Raw genomic sequence first — 20,203 nt, forward strand, 5'->3', positions numbered from 1 at the left:
ACCCCTTGTGTTGTACATTTGCTGAACCTCATGTTGAGCAAGATGGGGAAGCAAATTGAGTGGATTCAAGTTATTTTTGAAGAGGCAAAAGAAATTCAAGCCTTCATCACAACCACCACATGTCCCAAGGCATCTACAAGGAATTTGCGAAGTTGGAGCTCCTTAAGGTGCCTAAATTTTAAAGTTTATTTCATAAATTCTAATTTCTATGACTCTAAATTCAAATATGTAAATTGGATTCTCAAATGTCATGATTCGTGAATCATAATAGTTGTTCAATCAAATTGTGATTTTTAATTTATTGAAACATTGGCAATTTGGCACCTATAGGTTGTCGAGACTCGTTTTGCTTCTCACGTCATAGTCTTCAAAAGGCTTATGCAGGTGAAAGATGCATTACAATCATAGATTTAAAATTCGGCCGATTCGAAACAGAAACGATCGAGTTGATCCGTTTCATTGCCTAGAAATGTGACTCGGTGGAGGAAACAGTTCAGTAGGCCGAGTCAGCAACTCGGCCGTTTCTATATTGACTCGGCCGAGTCATAACCAGCGGCCCGTAACCCCATCAAAACAGTGATTTCACATTTTTTTAATGAAATTTTGAAGTGTTTGCTAATTGGTTTGGACTCCAATGTGTTTTATGAATTAGTTAAATGTTATTTGGAGTCCATTTCCCCCTCCCAAACCCTATTTAACACACTCAAATGCTCTCTACTATTGATATGCTATTCAAATTTCATGGTAATCTTAAATTCTTAAAGTAAAAGTGACATTCTCCTTAATCTTCATTTTCATCCTTTTACTTAAATTTTTAACATTACCATGAAATGACTCAGGATGTTTGAGAGTGGTTTCGGCCTGACTGAATTTCATATGGAGAAAGTAGAATTTTAGATTTTATTCAAAATCCAACAGACTTATCAGTTTTTCAGGATTTCAGGATTGGAGGATTGCAATGTTTCCATTGAATTTTGTCATGTATTAGGGTATGGAACTCGTATTTAATCAAGAGCACCAATCCCTCTATGTACCTTGTTGTTAGTGACATTGGTTGTCGAACTCCTCTGGGATTCACTCCCAAACCAGGAGCTTCTGAAAATGTCGTTCCCGCTCTTGTTTTCGCTCTCGCTCCCCACTTTCGCTCCTGCTCCCAAGTAACACTGAGCCAGATGACGTTGGCAACTCTAGCAGTAGCCAGTAGTACTGGTCACAAACTTTTGTTGTAGAGGCCATTTATAGCCTCCTTGGTTATGTGTTTTTGTTTTGATCTCTATATCATCATCGTGTATGTATTGGACAATGCACTGGGTGCCATTTTGATATAATGGATATATTCATGAACCTACATTGATCATATGTTGTCTTCTATATATATTCTAATGTTGTTTGTTTGGAAACATGAATGAAAATCTTTAAAATTATGTGTTTTTATAAAAAATAAATATTTAATGTATTTTTTACAACGACCAAGTCATCGAAATCGAGCCGGCCGAGTCGATATCGAGTCGGAGTCGAAGTCGGAGTCGACCCTCGGCCGAGTCGGAGTTGGAGTCAGAGTTTTAAAACATTGATTACAATCAATGGTATGCAATTCTCTTTGGAATCAATGGAGGCAATCCCAATCTGATAGACCAAAGGCAGTGAAAAGGTTAGTTGTTGATGATGAATGGTGGGATAGGGTGGAGTACCTCTTAGTATTTACTAAACCAATTGTGGATTTGTTCCGTATGTTTGACACAGATATGCCTAATTTGGGAGAGGTGTATGAGGGCATTGATTCCATGATAGAGAAGATAAGGGTGGTTATAAATGCCAAGGAGAATGACCCAGATGAATTCTTTTACAGAGAAGTAAAAGATATATTGACCAAAAGGTGGAACAAGATGACCACCCCATTGCACCTTTTGGCCTATGCAGTGAATCCAAAATATTATGCTGCAGAGTTGCTAAGTGATCCAGAAAGAACTGCACCAAGCAAAGACCCAGAAGTCTCACAAGGATTTAAAAAGGCTTTTAGAAAGCTTTTTGTAGATCCTGAAATTGGGCTTCAGATTCGTGCAGAGTTTTCTCATTTTGTGGGATCAGAGGGTTGGGGTTTTGATATTGATTGTATGCGGGACAAGAGGGCAATGGGTCCAATTGAATGGTGGAACTACTATGGTAGAGAACTTCCAAATATCAAAAAATTGACCGTCAGGATCTTGTAATAGGTTTCTAGTTCCTCTTCAACAAAAAGAAACTAGAGTATATATGGCTTCATCCATTTGGTGAAACAAAACAGATTGGGCTCTAAGAAGGTTGAAGAACTAGTGTATGTTCATTCACACCTTCGTCTTCTGTCACACAACAGAGATGAATACAAATTTCAGGCCCAAATTATGGGATGTGGAACCAGAGTTGCCTAACTTGGATAGGACGCTGAATGTCATGTCTCATATGACTTTGTTTGATGCGGAGTCACCAATAGGAGGATCTTCAAGTGGACATGGAAAAAATGTTCCCACTTCTAGAGAGGATGTGGAACTTCTTAGCGATAGGAATGAAGAAATATTTGATGAATGTAAATGTAATTTATGATGGGCTTTATCTTTTGATTATGTATTTTTAGATATAATCTAGATTCTAAAAGATGAAGGGTAATATGAAATTCTTATTATTATTATTATTATTATTATTATTATATATGTGTGTGTGTGTGTCGTTTCCTGCCGTATCATATCTAGATTTTTTGAAAAAATTCCGTATCCGTTTCAATGCAACTTAGTAGATAAGCCTTCTAGTTTTTAAGAAGCTCAAAAGCATGTGGAAACACCCAGATCTTTAATGAGAATGAGTATATACCTCCTACAAGATATACACAGGGCATTGACCATAATATTAATCTTGCCTCGAGATTCGGGGAGTTGACCTAGATCAAGTTGTTGGAAACTTTGAGGTGCGGGAAAGGAATTCTCATGTTCACAAGTTGTTGGCAACCCCACATTAGTTTATAACGAGCTTGATGTGATTATCCTCACAGGGTGTTCTAAACAACTCAGCAGAGATTTTGATCCTTCATGTTGACTTGAGGGATGTCGAAGTTTGGCAAATTTCTTATGACACAAAATTATGTTCCTTCAGATGCATAGGTGGTCAATGTTCTTCAAAGGTTCGAGATGTTGTGATAGCATCTTGTGACAGATCAGTGACAAATTCTTTTCAAGAGACAGCGATTATTTTGTGATGGAGTTGCAAAGGGTGTCGATAAAAGTTGGAAAATTTAGGGTTTGTAAACCAGAGAAGACTTGGAGCCTTGGATGAGAAAGTCCTAAGGGGTTGTGGGATGAAACCCTCTTCAAGATATGGAGTGATGGATGCAAGTAATGTTTGTGTGATGCATACTTGGTTTATCTTCTTGATATTATGTGGAATGACTTGGTGTTGATGCTAGCTTGTTGATAGCTCGATGAATGGCTTGATGAAGAAACCCTAGCCCTGACAAACTATGCAAGGAAAAGGAAAGGATAGAAGCATGCATCAACAACAGATGATGAGGAGGAAGATGAGCATCCACCTTAAAAGAAGACGAAGGAATCCAAGCTTGATGAGATTGCAAATGGACTTCACTGACTTCTGCAAGGAGGCAAGAATCAAGCAGTGGACAATTTCATCAAAAGATAAGTACTTCATATCGTTCTCCCTTGATTATTGTTATTTCTCCTTGGTAAGCCTCTTGTCTTTGTATTTTTTGCTTGGTTACGATTGTTTTTTCCATGACCTCCTAAATGTGGTTTGTAGGAACATCATGAACGTTGCCAAGGCAACGATTCTGGCAAGCAAATGCCAACATTTGGAAGAACAAAGTAAAGAGGTTTCTCCCCATAAGGAGTGCACTACAAGGATATTATTGCTCGAGTCTCCGATGAATGGGCTTGAGGACTCGAGAAGAATGATTTGTGTTCGAAGGAAGAAATTGTATGAACATTCAAGACCGTGCCAGATGACCGAAAGAACTTCCAATTCTGAGGGAGCAAACAATCAGGAAAAGTGGAAGGGGCAACCTTCCAAGAGGATGGCATGGGTTCAAAATGTCAAGATGCTCAAAGACAGAAGGTCTCTAGGAGTAGTATGCCTTCTTTGAGAAGACCATATCAAATAGCAGAAGGACTTGCTTACATAACAGAGGGAGAAGCAACAACATAAGGACTTTCTTACACGACATAGGGAGCAGCAGTGGCAGGAGGATTTGCTTTGACAAAGGGAGCAGCCAAGACCACAACAAGAAGACCTGCTTTAGTGTTAGAAAGAGTTGGCCTCGAAGATTGAAATGAAGGATTCTCATGTTTGCTTTGCAATAAGCACCCTGAACCAATTTATGGTTGAGTCGAGGCATGTACAGTGAATGGCAGCAAAGCATGCGATACCTATGTTGTATAGTTGGATGTGATTTTAGATATGTCTCAAGAGATGAAGTGAGGCTGCAAGAATATATAGATTCAGGCAAAGGCAGAGTATATCACAGCCAATATCGCAAGTCATGAAGTGGTGTGGCTTCAAAAGCCATAAAGACATGGTCGGGTCACTTCATCTGAGACATGATGCAAAGAAGACCAGTATAACATCAGTACGTATCCACAAATGAGTAGATTGTGGACATACTTCAAATACGAGCTTAGTATGATGTTGAATGTCTACCTCATTGAATGAGAATGATGAGGTATTTGTAGGATTGGATGGACCATCTCCTGAAGCCGTAAAGGACTTTGGTTGGGTCAAAAAAGACTTTGACCAGGAGAGATGGATACATTCACCTTTGAAACCAGAAAATCCTTGATTGTTGCAGATCCAACAACACAGCCACTGTGATTCAACAACACATACAATCTGACAGCAAACCCTAGAACGTTCTGTTGCAATCCAAATTTGTCCAGATTCAAACCCTATCGTTGTACCATTTTCACCATACAAATAACACTTGACCGTAGATACTTTCACTGCGCTAGTCGCCCACAATCTCAATTGTTGCATCCACAATTCCATACATACACATCCACCACCCAACACGCCCCTCATCCATACCCAATAGCCTTTAATTGAACCTGTAGGCACCATTGCACAGTCACACCAACTACTTCAACTACCGTCCACCCTACTCAAGCAATGAAGAAAATTCATCAGAAGCACATGTTGTAAATTGATACAACACAGGTTTGCAAAATCCAAAGAGAAGAATCATTCAAGTGATTAGTTCAAATATTCGGGCTACTAATATTGTTAAGAATCTCAAGGGATGCGACGGTCAACCTTCTATTAGGATTACCTAATACATTATTACATGTGGCACCAACATTTATAAGAGAGTCGATCATAATTGGAAGTATTGAAGGGAAATAACTTAGGAAAATAGGAAAACCCCCGTTAAAAATTGAAAAAGAAATATTATATTATTAAAGTCGTAAGTAGATTCATGTGAAGGCAATTACAAGTGGGAGGGTATTTATAAAGCAGAATTATTGAAGTTAATAAGTGAAGGTTTATAATAATTAAAAAGAAAAAGAAAAAAGAGAAAGCAATATACTAATATATATATCTATATATATAGAGAGAGAGAGAGATGGGGGGGTTATACTTTATAAAGTAAAGGGAAAATATCAAGTAAGTCATTAGGAAAACAAAATTTAAGAGGAAGTCAGTGGAATTAGGGTTATTTGGAGAAAAAAAAGGTATATAAAAAAAATATGGGTTTCTTTTCAATATGTCTTTTTTGTTCAAAAGGATATCCTAATTGTCAAGAGTCATTCAAAAATCAAAACGTCGTTTGCACAAAATGTTACAAATTTTTTACTTTAGTTGAATGTCTAAGTGATACAGAAAAACAATCATTAGCAAGAGATATGAAACAATTAATGGCAACAATTAGGCAACAACATACAGATTTTAATAAGGAAATGAAGAAAACAGAATCCAAATTACAAGATAAATGCCCATCATCACCCCTACAAAACGATGTAATCCAATGTACCGAGAAATTGCAGTTGAAAGATCAAAAGAAAGACAGAATAGCCAAACTTTGGCAAAACAAGAAAGTGTTACAACGAATATGAATATCTTGCAGATATTCATTACAAACAAGTAATAGAAAAGGATGAAGAAATTTCTCACCTCAAGGACCACGTCGAAAATTACTTGCACAAGTGAAGAAGACTAAGGTCACAAAGAAAGAACTCAAGAAGCACTTATCAAAACAAGAAGAGGAAACTTTACGTTTAAAGAACCTTAATAAAAATTTATTAGAACAAATCAAAGATCTAAAATATGAAAAACTTAAAAGTCAAAACATTGAAAATAAGGTTGATGAATCAGAAACCAAAGAACTTTTACGTCTGAGAAACCATAATCAAAGTCTACTCACTCAAATTAAGAAACTTAAGGATGATAAGAAAGCATTAAAAGACAAGTTAGAACAATTTACTCAAGAAGAAGTATCGAAATCCCCAATTGTAACAATCCAAGTTGAAAATAAAGGAACGAATACCGATCCAGTGAATATCATAACTCAAGAAGAATGCAAACTAGTTGAAGAAAAAACGCACTTAGATGTTGCAGTTCAGATGATAAACAACTCAAGTGAAGGTTCTGTAACCAGCTCAACAACAACGTCACCTGAAGTAAATAAAAAAAATTCCACACACTTAATAAGGAAAATTCAAACCAAAAAAGTTCCCTACCAACATCCGAATCATGAGAGTAGACAACTCAACCATTCTACGTATTGGGACCACTCAAAACAGAAACAACAAATTGATGTTCCAAAGAATATTGATGTAACCTCAATCCAGTCCTATGATGACAAGTCGTTACAAAATTCCAGTGATCAGAATATTCCACAGAAGATTAATCTAGGATTGTCAGATCCCTTCTCAGTGCGACAGTTTTGTTTGTCACTAAGAAAATCATATCAACTTGTATTGATGAAGATCATTGTTCCAAGACGAGAAAACATTCGAACCCGAAAAAGAGATCAAGCCTTTTTCATTGACAAGCTTTGAGGACGAATCTTTTTGAGGAGGAAGACAATGTTATGAATAAATATATAGGAAATCATGTAAATGATAATAATCATAAACAATGATTAGTTAATTAGTAATTAGGTTGAAGAGTCACGTCTAAATGAGACATGACTCTCCAGGAAGAGACACCTGCTTGGTATATAAGCAAGCCTCACTTTCATTTGTATCATCATTCTTATTCACACATTTAATATATAATATTTGTATCCTCATGGATATCTTTATATTCCAAGTCTTCTGGATTAATTAATCTGAAGAAGAACTTTGTTCACTTCAACTTCATGAAAAATCTCTTCTTGTTTGTAGTTTCTTGTCCTTCCCAAGACTTCTGCCTCCAAACCTTCTGCCCTTGCTAGCATTCTCTTGGTATGAGATTAGGAATTCAGTTCATTTTCTGCACCACACTATATCGTCTGCAATCTCTTTCTTTTGTTTTATGTGATGTCTCTGTGGAAGAAATATTGCTACTTCTCTATTTGGATAATTGGCAGTGGACCCACTGCAACATTGCAATATTGAATTTTGCAGCTGATCATCAACTGATCCTGGGAGATTGATCTGATCTAGCGAGATTGCAGGGCTCAGCAGCGACGAAATCTGCAGCAACTTGTTCCAGAGCTTCACCGGTTGCAAGGTGAAGATGTGAGAGCCTGATATTATCAGAGCCAATGGAGTTATGAGAGTCTCACAGTATCAAAGCCGCAGTGAGATTTATCAGAGCGAGGTTATGTGAGGTAATGAAAATATCAGAGCCATGCTAGATCTGAGTGTGTGTGGCATTCTATAGTGAGGAGCAGAAAGGGCCATATCTGCAGAGGATAAGGCCAAAATGAGAACAGCGAGGTTATGAGAGCTTGATAATATCAGAGGCTTGGCTAACAAGGTTAGGAGCCGAGATTTACTAAAGAGGGTGTGACATCTGATTTGCTGATTTCTGGTGAGGCCTCGTGCGCAATGCTTTCCTGTGGACCACATTTAGTTGTCCAATGTTGTGCTCTGTTCATTCTGTTATAGCAAAAGCATATTGCCCTGACGATATTTTGAGGTAAGGCAATGTTGGGGTCGGCTGCTCTACAGCCACATTCTTCAGGTGCTGTGTATTATATGGTTTGGATCTTTTGGTGCGGTGTATTATATGTTATCAAATCTGAAGATATTCGCCCCCACTTTAGATCCTTTTTTGTGCATTGACTGGTGTGTTCTTAATCTAGTCAATGGGAAAACAAAATTTATTTATTTTCAAAGTGCCCCGTGGCAGGTGGTTTGCTGGGTTTTCTTGGCTCAGAGGTTTAGAAATCATTTTAATTGGGCACTGTTCATATCAGAAATGTGGTGTGGTATTGTAAATGCAATTGTTTGATGGAAATCTCAAATAAGATATTGTAAACATATAATATTGGATAGGTTGCCAGATGCATATGCATTTGTTATATATGGACTGTGTAAATGCTTCGCATAAACACAAATTTGCAGTATTCAAGTGAGGATTGGGTTGAAGTGGTTTCTCCTTCAGCTATCTCTTCTGTTTCTTGCAGCCATCTACCAGATTGAAAATTGAGAATGATCCCAATATTTTAGAACAACAAGATCATGTGTACAGTACAGTTTATTCTTCAACTAATGCTCCATTTTTCATGATCTATTGCCAATCTGATTACAGAATTATCTGTGAGAAGGGATGAATCTGGGAACAGCTTTGAGAAAAATGGCCAAACATCAGCAAGAATTTGGCAGCAGGATCTGAGATGAATGACAGGTTAAACCCTTGGCAATCGCATCTTTCGTTGCCGCCTTGAGAGCGGTGAATAGCATAGGACAAACCAAGAAGGGTTCAACAGTAGCCCACACGTTTTTCTGTGCACAAGTAACAAACAACCCTTTAGTTTGAAGAAAATCAGACACCAGCAATCCAAGTGTTGAGATATAGTAATGATCTCCCAATCTTAGCCTTCATGAGAGGCTATATTTGAATTGGTGTGGATCTACTTTTGAGCACAATAGCAAATGGGATACACCAAGGGTATATTTGTGCCACATTTTCTTCATCACAAGATGTGGTTTTGAATAATTGGTTGTCACTCAGTATGATTCGAATCTTCAATTGAAATAGTCACCATGTCTCTTATTCCTGATCTTCAATTCTCGGTAGCCAGTTAAAGAGTGCAAGATTTTTTTGTGCCGTGTTCTGTAACATGTGTGTTGACCTGCAAAGAGTTCTCCATATAAATCTACCTGGGAATTGCTACATCAAAGTTGGTTATACAAGATATGAAGACACCATGTAATCAGAAGTCACCCACAAAGTTGCCCAAATCATAGGCACTAATTTCAGGCAGGGATCCAAGAATTTTACAACAAAAAAAATTGCAGTGGCTGAGCACTATTGTCAACCAGTATTGGGTATTTTTCCTTCACTGGTGAACAACTTGTTGTCGCACAGATTATCCAGGCAGTGCAACAATCCTCAGACCAGGGGCTGTCACCATGATCCCCGATCTCTCCGTTTAAGCTGTCTCCCGAGGATAAGGGGGGTAGACCCTATGGGATAAAAGAAGACCAACTGTGGACCAGTTGGGTTGGGAGACACAGCAAGGCAATTTAGCACCTGATTGATTTTAAAAATTAATGTACCAGTGCCTTATGGAGTTAATGATTAAATGATTATTGCAGAAATATGAACCTTGTAAAACAATCATTTATCATCAAATATCCCAAGCAATACAAGCTTCAATAAACTCACAATGCTTTAATAATGATCTAACAATTAAATTTCTAAAAATTGAATGCTTTAAACAGCCATACAATTTAAATGCTAACCAATTACCACTTTCATATAGCTAACTTTTAAATAAACATTTAAGTGCATTTAACTACAGAGAAGTGGAACATAGATACCACAAAAGACACCAAAAAATGAATTTTCAATTTTTAGTTAAGCTTTTCAAATTTTTTTACTTTTTATATATTTTTATGTTTTTAAATAAAATTCTAAGTCAAAATAAAACTAAACTAAAATCCTAAATAAAAATAAAATATAATCTAAACTAAAGTCTAATATAAAATCTAAAAAGAACTTTTAGATGCTTTTTTTATATCTTTTTAATTTTTTACTATGATATAAAGTTCTAAACTTAAAATCAACATAGAACAAAACTAAAATTAAAATTTAATCTAAACTAAAACTTAACATACTTAAAGCTAAAACCTAACCATATTACATAAATAACAATGAAGAAATAAGACAACGAATTTTGCTTTTTCAATTTTTAATATATGTTAACACACACTATGCCAAAAAAGAAAAATATCGAAATCTATTCTAACCTAAGCTGAATTTAAATGATATCAAAAGAGAACGCTATGCTAACCCTAAGCAAACTCACGCATACACAAAAAAGGAACCCACGTTTGTTTTGCTTGTTGTTTGCAGGTGCGAGAAAGCTTGACGGTAGCGTGGAGAAACGCAGATGGAAGATTTGCTGAGGAGAGCCGAAGGGTGAATAGCCAGCGTATTTGAAGTGGAATGCATAGGTACAAAACTGCGTGGTTCAGTGGGAGAGCCACAGATAGCAAGCGATGAGTAAAAGATGCAGGTCTGGAGCTCGAGGATTGCTTGCGTATGCACGTTGAAGGGAGGAGTTGAGCTGAGGACGGCAGCAGTGGATGCAGGTTTTGGAAGTCGAAGGATTATACAGCGTGGGATGGCAGAAACGCTGGAGTTTGCTGCGTATAAGGTGAAGGAGTGACAGATGTAAGCAGAGAGTTGCATGAAGATGGCTGGAGTTTGCAGGTTTGATGGAGGCTGCGTGGGAATGTTGAGGATGGCAGTAATTTTGCAGGTTGCGTGGAATGGTGAAGACGCAGAGGGATGGTTAGAAAATGGATGGCAGGAGGAGAGCAATACGCAGGTAGGCAATGGAGCAGTGGATGGGCTAGTATGCAGAGAGGGTTTGTGAATTATGAAGACTGGCTGTGGACAGTAAAAGAGCGTATATCTGGAAAGGAACAGCGTTTGGATAAGGTTGGGAGTGGACTGCATGAATTTGATTGCAGGTGAGAGAGGAATTATGATGAAGCGAAACCCTTAATGAATTTTCGAAAATAACTCTGTTGGACAAAAATGGAAAATTGTTGCCAAATAAAACCCCAAAAAATTTCTCCAGATTTGGACAAGATCTGAAACCCTGGATTGCAAAACGATGCACCTGCAAAAGCTAGTTTTGAGGCCAGATCTTACCCTCCAGGGCCTAGATCTGGCTTCAAAATCAAATTTCGACTTCAGATCTGCAACCTGCAACCTGTTCCTGAAAACAATGAAAACAAACAGCCAAAACCTGAAAATGCAAAAAATAAATGAAACCCTAAAAACCCTAAGAACCAGCTAAATAATTACAGTGTTTACAAACTGAAGGCTCTAGGTACCCAGATTTATCGTTGTGCCATAGAACTATTTTCAGAATTTTAAACTTAACGTGAGGTGCTTCAGAAAACCCTTCATGCATCTGCAACACAAATTCTAATGATAAGCCTGGGATTAAAATTGGCTGGGCTCTTTCAGAGAACGCAATCCGAGAGTTGGCTACTTCAGCCGAGAACTTCCCCTAACACCTGGTAAACTCAAAATTAAGGATATCCTGCACAGCTTAAATCAACCATTAACATAGAGGGAGAAAACAACAATGAAATTCAGATCAAATGGAGATACCCGCCATTATATTCAGAAATTAAACTATCATTCAAACCCCAGAGATCAGACAAAATACCTGTGCCTAAATCAATCTTTATCAAGTTATCATCAATGGCTGAAACTAAATTTATGCAGAAAAATAAAACATCTTACAACATTTCAAGAAGAGTAGCACCAGCAAGATTTTCAACCCCAAAGTCTTTCTTTATTGCACAAAAAATGACTACAAGAGAGCTTTCTTTAGCACAAGACTCACAAATTCAATTATCTCAAATGACCCCTGACACCCTATTTAAAGGAAAAATTCCCAACGGCTAGTTCGAGTGATCCATGTCAAACTGATCTCCACCGTCGATGAGGATCAAAATCTCTTTTAATCTTATCCGTCGAAATTTTAAATATATTAAAAGATTAAAATCTTGCATTTATTTCCTCAAAACTTTGACTTATTATTATTTTTTTTCAATTTTTTATTCATTTTTTTAATTTAAAACTTTTATTTTTTTATATTTTTTTTATTATTTTTTAATTTTTATTATTTTTATTGGATCCTTGAACTTAACCTTTGGAAAAATCACCTAGGACCTAGGACTTATGAGGGGATAAAATATTTTCTAACCCTCAAGACACTTTACATCATGACTTTTACAATTTTACATCTCAAGGGGGAAAACCCATTTGACATAGACCCTCATAGACCACCCAGTTCTGCGACACAAATATAATCTAGCAGATCAAGTAATTTGTAATAACCTAACCAAATAATTAGGATTATTTCCAAATTACTTTTACATAGACTCGAAGCACAGTAGGATTCCCCTAAGATTCTAATGACAAAATCCATTCTGGCTTTGGGATTAGGCTGAAGGAAAAATTTGCCAACCATGGGTCGGTGAGACAAAAAACCTTCCGGAACGTAGATTATCACTAGAAGATTAGGTTTACCTAGGAAAATACATACATGACTCAGATCTGCTAAGATTATTTACAATTTACACATGCAGACTGGGTTTACAACATAACATGATAGGGCCGATGATGACATTTGAATGGCACGGACACGTCGATCAAGCGCTACCCCTTTTGCGAAAGAAGGGGGTGTACTGCTATGGGTAGTTGACACGTAGTGGTCAACACAACTCACTGCCACATATATACTAAACGTCTATGAAGTAAGGTGGTTTGATCGAGTAAGGAGTGGTGCAAGTTTGGAAATGTAACACCAATATGGTTGTTGACTGGTGTGAAAATGTTTGATCAAAGGTAAAGAAGACTTTCCAAGGTTTAAGAAAATTGTTTATGTAAGAAGTACATTTCCCATATGGTGTCCAAATATTTGGGGGACAAAATTGCTTTCTTCAATGGTGAAAAGTTTCAAAACACTTTATTACTTCGTTAAACAAAAGTATAACATCTTTTTCTAATGGCACATGATATTTAGAGGAATTTTGGGATGTATATCCAAAATTTGTACAAAGAATTTAAAAAATAGGGGATGATATCATTTTTCCTTTCAAGAAATTGCTCTCAAGTGTGAGAACTAGTTGTATAAAGAGGAAAATCATAACGAAAATACATTTTTGCAGTGTTGAACTGTCTTAGATCTTAAAGAAATCTGAATAAGGGGGTCTCAGGGCATTTTTCTCTGTGTACGATTTTTTAGATGCGTGATTCTCTATCTCGTGTCTAGATTTGGCACAAATTGCAATTTTCCACATTGTTCGAGTAACAAGGCATTCAAAAATGATCATTGCATTGTCAAAAATGAAGGATAGATCATTCCAATGTACAAAGGATAAAGTCCCAAACCCTTTCAAAGTTAAGAGTGAAAGTTAACATCAAGGCCTACCTGAAATTGAATAAGGAGGTCAAGTGAGTCAAAAATTGTAATCACTCCTTTAGGGTGCATAATCAGTGGTATCCGACACCATAAAAGTGACCAAGGTCAAGCAAACCCAATATAAAAGAGCAAGTACAAGCAAGCATGTCAAGTAAAAAATAGGTAGAGGAGGAAAACACCCAATGAATGCATCTTAGGAAATCAAATATTTGCAATAGTGCAACCATGAATTGCACAATAAAATTGAAGTACTTGAGTGGAAATTATAGAAAAACAAAACCATAAATGATCAAATCGCTGACACACTAGAATCTGCAAAAGATATTCAAAAAGAAATAGATATGAAGAATCAATTACTTGATGCACTTCAAACTAAATTAAGAGAAAAGCAAGATCAGATTGATGATATGATTGACGCGGCATTTATAGTGAAGGTAAATGCAGTTTGAGATATGGAAGATCTAATAGAAAGGGTTAATGCATCTTGTGATACAAATGAATTCATTCAGACAGTTGATGGAAGTTGTGGCACAAAAGAGCTAATAAAGCGAAGTGACGCATCATGTGATACAGAAGACCTTATTCAAAAGTTTGATGCAACAAGTGATACAGTTGAACCAATAACAAAAGTCAATGGAATACAAGTGATTGATGCTCAGTGTGATACAGGCAACTTGATGGAATCAATTAATTATACACAGGATAACAGTAGCACTTGTAGCAAAAGCAATTGTGAAGAAGACAAGGAACAAGAAAATGGCCTTTCCAGGGTTATTGTCAAACCTTGAGAAGAGATCTCATTCAATAAAAATCGGTATGGATTGGGTTACACCAAAGATGATACCTTTTATATTCCATATCACTTCAAACCAATTGAGTTTATGAGTTCAAGATTTATTGATGAAGTTAAAGGTATTGATAAAAAGTGCCAACATCGTTAGAGAAATGGTCACATGGAAAGTCAATGTTTTGATCTCCATCCTTGTCTTCATTGTGGGAAGATAAATCACCTATTCGAAAAATTTTGAAAGCAGAAGAAGGCTAAAAAGATAGTTAATTAAGGATGGATAAATTCCTGGAGATGGAATCAAGAAGTAAAGAAGCTACATAAGTCCTATAGTCTGATCAAGACAAAGGTAAAGACAAAGTTGTCTAAACAAATGAACAAACCAAAAAGTTTTCAACCAATTACTCCAAAAAAATGTGGTGCTCTCCACACCTAAAGGGGGAGAGCACAATGATAAAAGAATCTCTCCTGCACCTTTAAGCGAGGGATTAAATGAATTGAAGATGGTTAGTGGTAAACCACAAACCACAACATTATTCAAATCAAAGCAATATGGTTAGAGGTCATCCAAAAACCACCACCTTATTCAAATCAAAGCAGTATGGTTAGTGGTCATCCAAAAGCCAACACCTTATTCAAAGAAGATTGGTTAGTGATCATTCAAAAACTATCACTTTATTCAAACCAATTTGGTTAGTGGTAAACCATAAACCATCAGTTTCCATGAAAGAAGGTTAGTTATCAACCAGGAAAACCACCACCTAAAGAATCCAAAGCCCCGGCTTGGATCCTTCTAGAACGAACAAAGTTCATTTTTCAGGTTAAATACTCCAGAAGACTTGGAATATAAAGATCTCCATTGAGATACAATAATATATATTAAAATGTATGAGTAAGAATAATGATACAAATGAGAGTGAGGGGACTGCTTATATACTAGGCAGTGCCTCTTCATGGAAGGTCATGTCCCATTTAGACATGCCTCTTCAGTATTAATTACTAATTAACTAATCATTATTACAATTATCCTCATTATTTATATTTATATTAGTTATATATATTTATTCGTAACATTTCCTTCCTCCTCAAAATAGCTTTGTCCTCAAAGCTTCTTGATGCAAAAGGCTTGATCTCTTTTTTGGTTTCGAATGTCTTCTTGTCTCGGCATTGTCATCTTTGTTGATACAAGTTGATATGATCTTCTAAGTGACAAACAAAACTATTGCATTGAGAAGGGATCAGACCATCCTAGATTAATCTTCTGTGGACTATTCTAATCACTGGAATTTCATAACGAATTCTCATCATAGCACTGGATTGGGGTTACATCAATATTCTTTGGAACAACAATTTGTTGTTTTTGTTTTGAATGGTCCTGATACGTAACATGGTTGTCTACTCTCATGATTCGGATGTCGATAGGGAACTTTTTTGGTTTCACTTTCCCTTATTAGGTGTGTGGAATTTTTTTGATTTCCTTCTGGTACTATGGTTGTTGAGTTAGGTACACAATCTTCGTTTGGAATTTTTATCATCTGGATTGTAACATGTGAGTGTGTTTTTCCTTCAACTGATCCTCTTCTTGAGTTATGCTATTGACTGGTTCAGTATTTGTTTCTTTATCTTCAACTGGGAATGTTATGACTGGTGACTTCGATACTTCCTCTTGAATACAATGTTCTAACTTGTCTTTTAATGACTTCTTGTCCTTCTTAAGATTTTTAATTTGTGTTAGTAATTTTCCACTATGATCCATAAGTCGCAAAACTTCTTCAACTCTATCAGCAATGATTTTGTCAATTTTATTTTGCAGTACTTTTTTACCTTCTTGAAACATTACTTTCGAAATATCTTGGATGTCTTTTGGTGTTACTGGATTTGGCTTCACGGTGACATCCTGTAGCGTTATTTTTTTCTTTTTGTAAGAAAATGTCAAAAACTTATTTTTCATATTCAGGATGAAAAAACCAAGGGTTTCCATCAAGGGTGAACCTAAAATAATGTCACCTTGATCGCTCCATAATATTTGAACTAAGAATTGTGACATGAATGTATAATCTCCAATGTTAATTGGTTATGTCATATATTTTGTTGTTAAAACAGTCAAAATTTTCAATTTTATTTGACTCGGGAATCACTAATTGGTTTGCGATTTTAGGTTTTATATAAGTTTTATTTTCGGCTGGCGAAATAGCAATAGTAACATCTTTTCTCGCAATAGACCCTTTAATTCTAAATAGCACCAAGGCATAGTTATACTTAGTTTCTGGAAATCTTTCAACCTTCATTTCAGTGTTAGGCTTCATTTTGCTTTTTTTGTCAACATGAACTTAAGGTTTTTTTTTTTTTTACTTCTATTTTTTATAATAAAATATTACTCTTCCTCAATTTACAATTTAAAAAAGAAAAAATTCCCTTCGACTTGAAAACTAGGGTTACACTGCCACCAATTTTTTTTTTAATATATATATATATATATAAAAATATGATTTTTAATTAACTATATAAATATAATCAATTTTCGAAGTTCATTTATTTATATAATTAATTAATTAAATGTGAAATAGTTTTTTACCAGCGAAATGGAAATTCGAAATGCTAATCGAAAAAGCACGATTGGGGACATGATGGAGGTGGAGAAGGTGTGTCGGTCCAAGGAGCGATTGGTCGGATTCGAAAGAAAACAACATTAGGAATGTCGACAGTGGTGGGAGTTTGGTTGAGTCGGGACAACGGACGCAAATAACAGGTGGTCAGACCGGTTAGAATTTGCAGGTAGAACCAGCAAACAGGGAACGACGAAAGTTAGGCAATTGAAAAAAACTGAGAAGGATGATCTGTGGACAGTGTTGGAAGTCTTGACAATGGAAGCAAGTTACAGTGTTGGCAACAAAGTATTGGTGACGGGAAGAGCGGTGAGCAGCAGCACGATAGGCGACTGTGGTGGGAATGTGGACGGTTTGTAGTGAAGGAATGGTCAATTGTTGGAGCATAGGCGGACGATCGCGACTTCCAGGTGATTGCTAGTTTACAAGGCGAGCAATAGCAGCAGTAGATGTTTATAAATTGTGTTTATATAGAGTGACACTTAGAGGGTAGTGATGGTGTCGAAAAAAAACAATGGTGCTGATGGGACAACGATACTTCCTGTGTCTAATGAATAGAGTCTATGATGTGGACAGTGAAGCGAGGGCGTTGAGCGGAGGCTCGTACGGAGAGGGGGTGGAATGATGCTTGGATAGGGGAAGATAGATGATTGGACGTGACAGCGTATGTATGGACGATCAACAATTGCATAATCGAGCTACGCTAGGCACTGTGGATAGTGGAAAGTTCACGTTGCAACAAGCAACTAGCACAATGGCGTTGTCTTGTCGTTCGCGGCTCTATAGGCAGATGCTGAAAAATCGATGGTGGCATCTCTCTGATACACAACGTGGTGGCTACGGGTGATGGCCTACGCGGTTCTGTCTAACTAAGGACAGCTACAAGTATGCAATTTATTTTCCTTTATTTTTTATTTTATTTTTGTCTTTTTTGTTTTAATTTTGTATATTTTCAATTTCTCGTATATATGTATTTTTATATAAAAAATCAAACTTGTTTATATGTATATATGTGATTTTTTTTTCCCTTTCATTTTTCATTTTTTTTTAATCATTTTTTATTTTTTTTAAATATATATCTATGAGTTCTTTTCTTTTTTTACTCTTTTTCCCTTTTTCTTATTATTTATTTTTATGGCCAAAGGCTTACTAGCGAAAATGGAGAAACTCCAACTTGTGTAGCGAATGCTTCAGTCACGACGGCAACAATGTTGACGATTTTTTGATAGCCAAGGGCTTGGATCAGAGAACGTGCTCTGTGTAGTGGTTGAGCGGTCAGAGGATCGAACTGCTCTGATACCAAATGGAACGAACAAAGTTCGATCTTCCGATTAAATACTCCAAGAGACTTGGAATATAAAGACCTCCACTAAGATACAATAATATATATTAAAATGTATGAGTAAGAATGATGATACAAATGAGAGTGAGGGGCCTGCGTATATACTAGGCAGTGCCTCTCCCTCTCATTTGTATCATCATTCTTGCTCATACATTTTAATATATATTATTGTATCTCAATGGAGATCTTTATATTCCAAGTCTTCTAGAGTATTTAACTTGAAGAACGAACTTTGTTCATTTCATTTGGTATGAGAGCAGTTCGATCCTTTGGCCGCTCAACCACTGCACAGAGCACGTTCTCTGATCCAGGCCCTTGGCTATCAAAAAAATCGTCAACATTGTTGTCGTCATAACTTAAGCATTCACTACACAAGTTGGAGTTTCTCCATTTTCACCAATAGGCCTTTGGCCATAAAAATAAATAATAAAAACGGAACAAACACCTTCCAAGAATGAACTATTGAAAACTTCTCGCTTTGCACCTGATAGGGGGGAACATCAAATATCAGGCTTCAAGTTAAGAAGTCTTATCAGTCATTTCTACTAGCATTCAGTCAATCTACAATCATTCAATGGAAATGATCAGACATAGCAGTTGTTCACTTCCAGACATTCCAATATTGGCAGTTTTACAGGCATATCTTCGTCAAAAATCAATTCAGCAGTTTCAGATTGAAGATAACAAAGGTTATTGGTAAAATTATTCAGACTTGTGATTGAGAGAGGGAATGTTATACTGTGAGTCCCTAGACAATCACAAAGTCCGATAATACCATTGTCATGACTTGTAATTCTTACCTTCATGAGGTTTTGTGATGATCCACTGATGAGTTGTCAGTGTGATCAAGATCTAGATCTAGAAGATCTAGAAACAGAATTGATGTATTATATATTCACATTTTAAGAACAATACAATATAATACAATGCCCTGAGGCTTTTTTGCCACTTGCTTGTCTTGTCTTGCTCATGTTAATTCTTAGCATATAAACGTGTTTGGAAAACAACTATAAAAGAAGGAAAATGCCTATATAGCATTAAGACTATCTTGTTCATGTTAATTATTAGCATATAGACGTGTTTGGAAAACAACTGTAAGAGGAAAATGCCTATATAGCATTAAGACTGAACATTACATTGATGGATTTTGCATTTGAAATTAGAAAAAACAATTTTTTTATTAGGATTTCACGCTGAGGAAAAATGATTGTTAATTGCAACTTATTGGACTAGAGATTAACTTCAACATTAATTACATATAACAAGAGTATTCAGACAACTTTGTGAAAAGGCCCATTGTGTGGGGGTATGATCAAACATCTCCTTGGTGGCAAAAACAATCCTAGTAAACAATTTCAATGCAGCAATGATTCAATACAGGTAGGGAACAGATAAACTCTCGGTTGTGACTTGTATATATGAGCCATTTAATGTAACATAGGGCTGCATAACTTTCACTGGGAATGCACAAATGCCCTCCCACATGAACACAATATATTAATCACCATATAAGATAATTCAACAACAAATCTTACCAACCCTAGAACACCGAAGACTAAATAAGCAACACACAGCCAATATGGATTCTAGAATACTGAGATCCCAAAGAAATCAAATTACTCTCCCATAAACAAGAGTTAAAATATGCTATAAAGACTGAATTCAGAATATAGGCATAAATCACACAATAAGGTTTAGCGCCACTGACTAATTCAATAAAATAAACCAATCCTGGTTTTTACCAATCAATAGCAGAATAAAATAGCATAGAGCTCACCATTTCTGTGCATTTTTGTGATGCTTCTGTTTCTCCCTCTTCATACTTTGCTTCAGAAGCTTAGGATTATCAAGGACCTATGCACACATGTTAAATACGATCATATAAATGT

General features: G+C 36.3%; 1 protein-coding gene across 4 annotated transcripts in view; it reads right to left on the reverse strand.

Moving 5' to 3' along the window:
• The window catches only part of LOC149184280 (uncharacterized), a 219,133-nt gene that overhangs the window by 25,923 nt on the left and 173,007 nt on the right, over positions 1-20,203 (reverse strand). For all 4 annotated transcript variants that reach the window (XR_016257253.1, XM_089417429.1, XM_089417428.1 and 1 more), the window contains exon 9: positions 20,092-20,168. Coding sequence is in view for 3 of the 4 variants with exons in the window: in XM_089417429.1 (XP_089273555.1) it covers positions 20,092-20,168 (77 nt within the window). In the remaining variant the exon portion in view is untranslated. The remainder of the gene's footprint in view (positions 1-20,091; positions 20,169-20,203) is intronic.

The sequence above is a fragment of the Pinus tabuliformis genome, chromosome 3_2, assembly GCF_031772625.1.
Source record: "Pinus tabuliformis cultivar Carrire ecotype Pingquan chromosome 3_2, CPIR1, whole genome shotgun sequence".
Taxonomy (NCBI): Eukaryota; Viridiplantae; Streptophyta; class Pinopsida; order Pinales; family Pinaceae; genus Pinus; species Pinus tabuliformis.